Raw genomic sequence first — 10060 nt, 5'->3', positions numbered from 1 at the left:
GCACGTTTTTAATTGCAGTGTTTAAAAACATCATTTGGAAAGTGACCAAAACTGGACAGTAGTAAAATGACATGCAACACACACACTTCAGCCATAAACATTAAAAATATGTATACAGTATAACTAAGAAAAAAAAAAAAAGATTCTTGATATACATATGCTGTAACCAGCAACTCATTTTTAAAAACCCTGGACACACGAGATTTAGTGCTCACGGCTGTACTCGTCGCGCACGTTGGAATAGTCACTGCGCCGATCGGTGTAATCGCTGCGCCGGTCGTCGGGATCCCTGCGCCGGTCGTCGGGATCCCTGCGCCGGTCGTCGGGATCCCTGCGCCGGTCGTCGGGATCCCTGCGCCGGTCGTCGGGATCCCTGCGCCGGTCGTCGGGATCCCTGCGCCGGTCGTCGGGATCCCTGCGCCGGTCGTCGTAGTCGCTACGCCGGTCGTCGTAGTCGCTACGCCGGTCGTCGGGATCTCTGCGTCCCTCTTCATATCTCTCCCTTAGGGGAGCCCTCTCGCTGGACTCGTCATCGCGTCTCACAGCTGACCTCTCATCTCCGTTGCGGTCTGGAACTTTCTCGGGGTGCCCTTCCTCACGAACTCTGAAAAGTTCATATGGGACAGAAATTATTGTCTTCAATTTATACTTTTCATATTTTAGAGTTTCACTGGGCTGCACTTCTTGCATTATATGCACATTTGATTTTTTGTCATCCACATTTCAGTCTCCATGTTATTTTAACCTTCCCTTCAGAATCAATGGTGCTGCCTGATGAATCTTAAAATACATACTGTATATTAGTCCCCAATCAGATAACTTTTTTTTTTCCCCATTCACTCTTGTGTATTTCCTGTTTTGGGGTGTCGAACTCATTTTTGTCGCAGGCCACGTTGTAGTTAGAGTTCCCCTCAGAGGGCCATAAAAATAATTTAATCACATCATACTACATGAAATTTATGAACTAGTTTTGGAATCAAAAATTGAGGGTACTTTTTCATTCAACTTCTGTAACGGTTTATGCGGCTAATTTGTGCATTTTTCTAACGGCCGCAAGGGGGCACTTGAGTGGAAAAGGTAAGAGTGAGACCGGTGGAATATATGTGCCAAGGAAGTGACTTTTACCAGTATGCTTTTTTTTTTTTTTTTTAACCGTCCCTGTTAGCGCCCCGCTAGCATGTTGCTGCCGTGTCTCAGTAATTTAGTGCTGTGCTACCGTGTTGCTACTGTGTAGCTGCCAAGGCCGTTTTTTTTTTTTTTTTTTTTTTTTAAACCAGTATATTTTTAATAGCCCTGTTCGTGCTACTGTGTTGTTGCTATGTTAAGCTAAGGTATTAAAACTTTGAAAACTCAGTGTACCGCCTTTCTTTGTAAATATCTCATGTTTCAATGTTGGCACTTGCGGCTTATGTATGTACCAAATGGTATTTCCCTAACAAATGTACTGGGTAAGGCTTATAATCCGATGCGCTCTGTAGGCCGGAAATTACTGTATTTATATTTGGTAACAAAAATGCTTGTAATATCTCCACATTATAATTTATGTGACACGACAACTTGAAATTTTGGTACAGATTTTCACAAGAATCATGGAAGTCAACACTAAATTTGCCTTCACGAGCCCCCCCACCCCCCAAAAAAAAATCATGTGGCGGGCTGGACCTGGCCCCCGGGCCTTGAGTTTGACACCTGTCTGCTAAATGCATATTTTGCTATAGACGTAATTAGCCGCAGCACTACATTGACGCAACCAACAGGATTTGGTTTTAAACCAAGCACTTGAAATGGACAGTAGCTGTTGGGAGTCAAACGAATCCAATCATAATCATAATCATCCAAGCACGTTTGCGCAAAAAGAAGGACATTAATTATTACCCCAATGCATATTCCTCCTCTTCGTTCTTCTTGCGGCAGCAGCAGCAATAGATGACAACGACTAGTATGATCAACACCGCGACAACTCCCGCAATTATTCCCGCTGTTGAGCCGATGTTCATGGACGCTGCACAAACAGTGGAAGACAAACTTGTGAGCAGAAGCTATTGCAATCCACTTGGGAAAAAAGTTGCTGCAGTGATAGAAGAAGAGTTTCCTACGTGGCATGACCGTGACGGTGATGTTGCAGATGGCAGAGCGGATCTTGTTGCTTGACGTGCAGGTGTAGTATCCCGACGTCTCTTTGCTGATGTTGAAGAGAGAAAGAACGCCACCCTCTGACAGAGACAAACCACAATGAAACGGGTTTGATGATTGGACTTCCTGAGATTCCTCGTATAAATCTACATTTTTTTGCCTGAAACACACCGGCACACGTGCTCAATACAAGAGCTGCATCAAAACACTGTACATTATAAAACTGAACATGAAACAATTTAGTTCACTGCGGCAGAAGTTGAGCCCTGCAAATGATAAAAATCAGCAGCGCAGCGGATGACCGGTTAGAGAGAGCAGTGGTTCCCAAAGTCAAGCTCGGCCCGGACCCCCCAGTGAGCCGTTCAAAAAGCTCCCGGACCTCCAACCTCAACTTCCGCGTATAATGTAGCGCTGGACACAGCTTTGCCATTCTGGTACAAAGAAATACTCCATTTTAGTGGCTCACGTGCGCTTGCTTTTTATTTTTGCACAATAAATCAAAACGTGGTTCAACACTGGAAAGGGCAATTCTCACATCGTGATTAGCTTCCAGACGATTTAGTTTTTTCGTCTTCACATCACGGACCTCCTGGAAAGACTTTTTTTTTTTTTTTTTTTTTCCAACCCCCCGTGGACCCCACTTTGGGAATTCCGGGTTAGAGCATCTACCTCACAGTTCTGAGGCTTGGGGTTCAAATCTCAGCCCTGCCTGCGTGGAGCTTTTATGTTCTCCCTGTGCCCGCATGGGTTTACACCCACATCCCAAAAACATGCATTATTGGAGACTCGAAATTACTCTTTAAGTGCGATTGCGAGTGAATACTATTTTGTTACTATGCGTCCTGTGACTGGCCTTCAATCAGTTCGGGTGTAGCCCCACCCAAGATGCGGCAAAGCATTTTTACCAGCCTTAATGTGGTAAAAATGATGTGTCAGTCAGTCAGTCATTTGATCCGCTTCCTAATTTTGGCTAAGATCAGATTGAAGCAAGCAGCAGTGCGTTGCCTGGACGGGAACCAACAAAAAATAAAATAAAAAAAAACTGGTGTACTTACTGCTGGTTGTCCTTGGGTCTTTGACATGGGGAACATTCCGTGCATTAAGGCTGGTCCATTCATACTGGGGGGGTGGTGAGCCCTCCTCTGAGAAACAGGTCAGGTTAATGTTCTGTCCGTATTCTTCTTTCCCTTCAATTTTGCAGATGGGTGGAGACGGAGCCACTACAAGCAACACAGTAACAGAAATAAGTGCACATATGATATTCTTTAGTATCATTTAAAAAAAAGCGTTCAATGTCAGTAGCGCATGTTTTAATTTTTACATTCAACCCACAAGTTTAAAGCATAGGGGAGGAGTAAAGATATTTTAAAATGCTTTAATGAGATCTTTTTCACTGGATATGCGAAGTCACACTGTGTGTTTTATGAGGGGACGCGTGAGAATATGTCAAACGAACCAAAAAAAAGGCAGCGACAATAGGTGAAGTGCATTTATTTTGCCATCCAGCCATCCATTTTCCTAGCTGCTTATCCTCACAAGGGTTAGGGTTAGCCAGCTATCAACGGGCAACAGGCGGGGTACACCCTGAACTGATTGCCAGCCAATCGCAGGGCACATAGAGACAGACAGTCGCACTCACAATCACACCTTGGGGCAATTTAGAGTGTCCAATGAATGTTGCAAGTTTTTGGGATGTGGGAGGAAACCGGAGTGCCCGGAGGAAATCCACAGAGGGACGGAGGATGACATGCTCCTCACAGGGGGGGCCGGGATTTGAACCGTTGTTCTCAGAACTGTGAGGCCAACGCTTTCCAGCTGCTCCACCGTGCCGCTCACTTCTTTTGCACTGAATGAAAATTGTTACCCAGAACCACCAAGCGGGTGGTGTCGAACAGCGTGCCCCCACTGTCGCCGGGGATGAGGGCGCGGCACTCGAACTCTTTGTTGTCCGCGAGGGAGATGGAGGTCAGTTTCAGGTCGGCCTTCCCCGTGGCCAGGTCCACGTCCAAGGCCGCTCGCCGTTCGTAGGCTTTTCCGAAATTCGTCAACGCATCGGAAGAGTAATAAGTGGCGACCATTTTCTGTTGAAATGAACGACATCACAATGGTTGACTATAATTTGGTTTTAACTACACGAATGCTAATATGATGAAACTTCACGGATGGGGATTCTCACCTCATAGTTTTTCCAAGTTTAAGCACTTCAACACATTTTGAAAATTCTTTATTTCCTGGATTGAATCATTCAATTTGTATCCAGTGGATTTCATTCTAGTCAAGGACCGCAACAACTAATTGGAGTAATTCAAATATAAAAATAAAAATAACAAAACCGAAGCAAATCTCTCCTTACCCTATTGATCCAGTTTTTAATTGATTACGACCTGATGATACCATTTTGCAATTTTTGGACATTTGGATATTTTTAGTTACCGAAAGGTCCAAATTTTGATTTTAAGAAGTGGCGATATAACTTCTGCTGACTAGAAACAAAAATTACATCTTGATTTACGGTAGGGAAGGTCATTCTGCTGCCCGCAGAAAGATTATTAGCAATATTAAAAAAAAAAAAAACGTGTTAGTACTTTCCTGAAGTTGGTTTTGTGCAAAGAAACTGGAATTTTTAAAAAGTTTTTAAAAAGAAGTTTAAAAAAAAAAAAAAACTGCATGCATTCAATGCATACTTTACACCAGGGGTGCCCAGACTTTTTTTTTTTTTTTAACCCCAAGATCTACTTCTCAAGCATCCAGCCTTTTGCGATCGAAGTTGGGGGGGGGGTGTCCTGACTTTTTTTTTTTTTTTTACAATGACCAAATCACAAAGATCTACCCACTAGAAAAATGCAAAACATATTTATTTTAAAGTATATTGAGGATTCTTTTTGTGTAGCTGTATGTTTGTGTGCCCTGCATAACCGCATGGGGCAATATTACACAGCATAACTTTAAACATATTTTGTAACTATCCAAGTTCACGTTGATGATCAATAAAAAGGGGGAAAGAATGAAAACGCACACCTGGGCTGTGTCACTCACGTCAGTGGATTTGTCCAACTGCAGCGAGAAACACTCAACCTGAAATGTGTGTGCGCGGCCAATTGCGATTTTAGTTCGTTCACATTTCTCATTCTCATCTTGCTTTTCGGTGGGATGTCGGTGTCATATTTTTCATAAACAGTTCTAAAATGCCGTGACGCATTTCGCTACACTGGTAGATGAGGCAAACGTGCTTCAAAAATGACATCGTTAAAAAATTGTCCACCTCCCATTCCGTAAGTAATTGATACGTTTTTGTCTTCTTTACTGCAGCATCCATACTCATGTTTGTTAAGATTTCTTAAGCGAGAACTTAAAATAGGCTGACGTCACCGACTAGCGTGTTTTCCTGTACTGTCGTTGTTTGCACATGCGCAGTGAGCTAAAGTTTAAAAAAAAAAAAAAATAAATAAATATGGCTCATGACCACCCCCTCACCCTAGCCGCCATCGCGATCGACCGAACGAAACTGCCTCGCGATCGACGCATTGAGCACCCCTGCTTTACACCAATGTCAAGCACGGATGTCAACCACTTTATGCTGTAAAAGAAGACAAAAACAAAACCTTTCAAGTTGCATTTATCGCCAAAATGACAACAAACAAGCTGAAAGGGTAGCGAGAGCAAAAAAAAAAAATGCCCGATGTTGAAAAGGTGAAGACCAGTTTCTACTCACTGCTACGAGAGAACTGGATAATTAACAAACCTCGTCAGCATTAGCTTCTAATCCCTCCACGGACCACAAGATGATCACTTGCGACGGCCTGGGGAAGACGGATTGAAAGGAACACGGCAGCGTTATGTTGTCCCCCCGGGCGTACTCGTACTGCTCCTCCGGGATGCTCACTTCTAAGGCACCAGCGCCCGTCGCCACTGCAACGAAGCCACAACAGTTCATAATGCAGATTTTACATTTTAATTGGTATTTTTTAATAGAGGCACACTCCATTTTTTTTTTTTTAAACTTAAACCTGTATATTAGTTCACCACATGCAAAGCGAAATGTTTATTTGTTTAAAATGTGATGACAATGCCCATACCTGTCAACTCGTACGGTTTAGCCATAGTTCATAGGGATTTTCTGGTGAACCTTGCGTACACGGCCGTATATCAGAAATCATACGGATTTTTTCATTATTGCAATGCAAAGTCAATATAATATCAATAAGGGTCAGCATTTACAGTTTGTGAAGAAAGCTACAGATGAATACAATTCTGAACACAATAATGCCACTAAATAGACTTTGATCATTAGACATTAACTTCAGATATTATAATTATGGAGATCTACAATAAAAATAATTGAAAAACGTTTTTCCCTCCGTTATTTTGACATATAATTTGCTTCGGTATGTTATAAGGATTTTTTGTTCTCTAAAAGGCTTCTTTTGGTAGTTTATACGGGTTGGTGCTCCGAAAAGTTGACAGGTATGAACGGCAGAAAGACAAAAGAATAAACAAATCCAGTATTTCACAAAGTTCTCGAATCTTTCAAGTGACTGACAAAAAAGATCTTAACTGTAATGTAAAGAGTATCGATTAAGTTTGTTAGCATAGCTCGGCGACACGACGATTGAGGTTGAAGCCGGGAACTCGTCCACAAAGCCAAGTCTCCGTGAAGCGCAGAGCCGCAGAACGTCCGAAGTCTTGCGTCGGAAGCGTGAGACGATGTCCCCGCTCACGCAGCCGGACTTGTGTACCGGATCGCGAGGCTTTGAAGAGCTAGCGCCGACTAGTAACTCTGGAAAAAGGTTCAGCGAATTGTCGAAAGTTGTCGAAAAATGTCAGAAGAAGGCTCTCTGATGGTTAGCAAGTCCTCTCTTGTGTACTTGAGTCCTGAGACGCCCGTGAAACACAAAAACAGTAACTGAGAGCGTTGCGGAGACACAGGTACGCGTTAGGTAGAGAGGTGAAATGGCGGCACGCTGTGGTGTATGCGTAATTCACCAAAAAAATGTGACGTCAGTGAAAACAACCCATAAGACCAACTAATTCATTACTCTTTTCAGATGACCTACAATTGTCAAACTTCAGAATTTCAACATCAACAGAAAATGTTTTTTTTTTGGTATCTTTGTGTTGAAGGAAAATGAGTCAACAGCAATGGATAGGTTTCCAATTACGCCATCTTGTGTGTCACCACCACCCCTAGACCAATCGGATAAATTATCGATGGAACAAAATTCACGCTTCACCTATCACCTGTGTTCTTGGACCTCTATGACACACAAGATGGGGTAATTGGAAACCCATCCTTTAATACAGTAATTCCCAAACAGTACCGTTGGAAGTTATCCAATTTTATGTAATAGCATAAAAAAAAAAAAAAAAAATTCCAAGAAATGATGTATCTTCATTCATCTAGTTATGCCAGTGAGGCACAATGACAGACAGAACAAACAAAATCCTCTCCTATTTAATGCCAGGAAGTACATACAGAAATTATTCGATCCATTTACTTTTGTTGGTGTGCCGTGGGATTTTTTTCCGATTGTAAAAATGTGCCTTGGCTCTATAAATACCCTCTTTTACTTTGGAAAACAAAGATCAACTTTTTTTTTTTAATTTGCCCATGTTATGAACATCAAGAAATGAATTGTAATTGTAAACGGGACAAGCCGAAACGAAAAGAAGATAAAGGAAGAAAAAAGGAGAAGAAAACGAAGAAGAAAGAAAGAAGAAGAAAGAAGAAGTAACTCAATTGTAATGAAATTGTTTGGCCACTTTTTGCACTGTCCATTTGAAAGGTTCCGTTTTTGGAAGGAATTAGATAAATTGAAGTTATTTCATACAATTAACAAAATATGACAGCTTAATCAATTCTTGGAATCAGTCGTTGCGGGCGGGTACATTTTTGATGTTTCCATTTCGTTATTTGAAACATGTAGCCTTATCTGTACTTCTCAAATACGTAGTTAAGAGTACTTTTCCCCACTCCTGCTGCATAACTTGATCCTCACAAGACATTCTAACAGAACCACAAAAATGCCAAAAGATTGAAAATCAATAGCCAGTCATTTTTTGAACACAGCCTGTCCCTGTGCGTACTTTTGGGAGACGGCCATGTTGGGCGTTTCCCCCACTTGATTGCCACCCGGTTTCAAACAACATTAAAATGAGACAGAAAAACACAGTTACATGTCGAGCTATCTTTTTACAATCAATTGGGTCTATAATAGCAGGTCAAGTTTTGTCTTCTAGTAACTACACAAACACTTCTCATGAGCGATAAGCTGTGAGAAAAGAACGTTTTAAAAATGAGCACAAACAAAGGTAATGGCCTCCGTAGATGGAGAGGGGGGGGGGATAGAAAACCAAAAAGAAAAAAATGACTCACTTAGATATAGAAGAGTAACAGTGAAAATCCTCATCTCCATGTGGCCTTGCGCGTCTTGTCCTAGTTGAAACTGGTACCGAGTCCCGAATTTGAAACCGGTCCTCCCTCGTCGATTTGTGTGCAGTCCTACACTGTTGACTGACAGCTCCCCTGAGCCAATCACGGCCTCTCTCGGTGAGCAGGTAACATTCTTGTCCCGCCCACAGAACGTGTCTTGGCCTGTCTGATCTTTAAAAAAAAAAAAAATGGATCGCGCATACACATCCAGCGGTATGTCGATTGGTTGCCGCCATCTTGGCACTCCCAAAACGCGTGGAGGACATCGTTGACAGGTTGGATTATGGCGGGGTATTTCTCAAAATTTGGAATGTAGAATTAAAACTGGTCGTGTGAACTTGACATTTTTTCAGTAACTGGTAACATGAAGGATTTTTATTTTGACTTGCTAAGCCCCCCCCCCCAAAAAAAAGGCTAAGTGCAAAGGAAAAACAGAACACCGTGACTATCAAGAAACCTTCCATATTACATAGGGCAGTGATTTCCAACCTTTATAGAACCAAGGCACATATTTTACAGTTGAAAAATCCCACGGCACACCAACAAAAGTAAATGTCACCAAAAATGGATCGAATAATTACAGGATGTACTTCCTGCCATCTAATAGAAGAGGATTTTTTTTCCATCTGTCATTGTGCCTCACTGGCATAACTAGATGAATAAAGATACAGTATTTCTGGGAATAAATGTTTTTTTTTTTTAGCAAATAGATAAAAATCGGATAACTTCCTACAGCACACCTGACGAGCACTCACGGCACACTAATGTACCCCCGCCACACTGTTTGGGAATCACTGACCGAGGGCCCGATTTCTGTGACATGTTAACTTTTCCCAAAATACGCTGTGAAGCACTATCAGCATAACATAGCAAAAAAACGGAGCATTTTTTGTCATAAAAACATTACATTTTAAGTCGATCATTTCGATGTATTTTTAGAAATAAGGACTCGCAATGGGAAAATACATGCTAAACTCGTTGTTCATTTGTTGTCTCTGCAACGTCCTATTTCAGACAGAGAATTTAAACTTCTTTCCTCACATTTCAAAATCAAATAAAATTTTCTGATTTCTCTATTATGAAATTCATCAAAAATGTCACTGAAAATGTGTTTTCTTGCTTATCCACTCATGACGTTTGGGGAAAATATCGACGTCGCTTTTTCGCGAAAAACCGTCAGCAGAGAGTGAACAGCGAACAACCGTAAACAAAACTTTGTTCAAGTAAATTAAGCTCATTAGAAAAAAAAAAAACCTTTACAAACAAACTTTAACAGTGTCAAAGTAAATCTTTCAAATTTATCTGTGGAATGTTTTCTCGCAGCCACGAAACTGGAGATTAACGCACAGGTCGGCATGCTTGTTTTGGGAGTATCAAGATGGCGGATGGCGACTTCAGTTTTGGTGGCCAATGGGCCATCCAGTCTTTTTTTTTTTTTTTTAAGATCAGTGGTCTGCACCTCCGATGTGGACCACCTGGCTCGGGAAGGAGTTTCAC

At 41.8% G+C, this 10060-nt stretch overlaps 1 protein-coding gene across 1 annotated transcript; it reads right to left on the bottom strand.

Annotated features, from left to right (window-relative positions):
• Window positions 1–204: 204 nt before the first annotated feature.
• On the bottom strand, window positions 205–8685 carry LOC133497491 (cell surface A33 antigen-like). Its single transcript, XM_061813385.1, has 7 exons — window positions 8507–8685; window positions 5876–6042; window positions 3998–4214; window positions 3189–3353; window positions 2097–2213; window positions 1876–2002; window positions 205–604 (listed from the first exon to the last, which is right to left on the bottom strand). The coding sequence occupies exons 1-7, from the start codon at window positions 8544–8546 to the stop codon at window positions 205–207; spliced, it is 1233 nt and encodes a 410-aa protein (XP_061669369.1). The 5' UTR covers window positions 8547–8685.
• Between the last annotated feature and the right edge of the window lie 1375 nt (window positions 8686–10060).

Source organism: Syngnathoides biaculeatus, chromosome 3, assembly GCF_019802595.1.
Source record: "Syngnathoides biaculeatus isolate LvHL_M chromosome 3, ASM1980259v1, whole genome shotgun sequence".
NCBI classification, from domain to species: Eukaryota; Metazoa; Chordata; class Actinopteri; order Syngnathiformes; family Syngnathidae; genus Syngnathoides; species Syngnathoides biaculeatus.
This window is presented reverse-complemented; position numbering and strand designations above follow the sequence as displayed.

Coding starts and splice junctions, on each gene's coding strand:
- LOC133497491 (XM_061813385.1), bottom strand. CDS start 8,546: ATGGAGATGAGGATTTTCACTGTTACTCTTCTATATCTAA. Junction 6,043..8,506: donor TGTTACTCTTCTATATCTAA/GTGAGTCATTTT, acceptor GCTTCGTTGCAG/TGGCGACGGGCGCTGGTGCC. Junction 3,354..3,997: donor CACCCGCTTGGTGGTTCTGG/GTAACAATTTTC, acceptor TGTTGCTTGTAG/TGGCTCCGTCTCCACCCATC.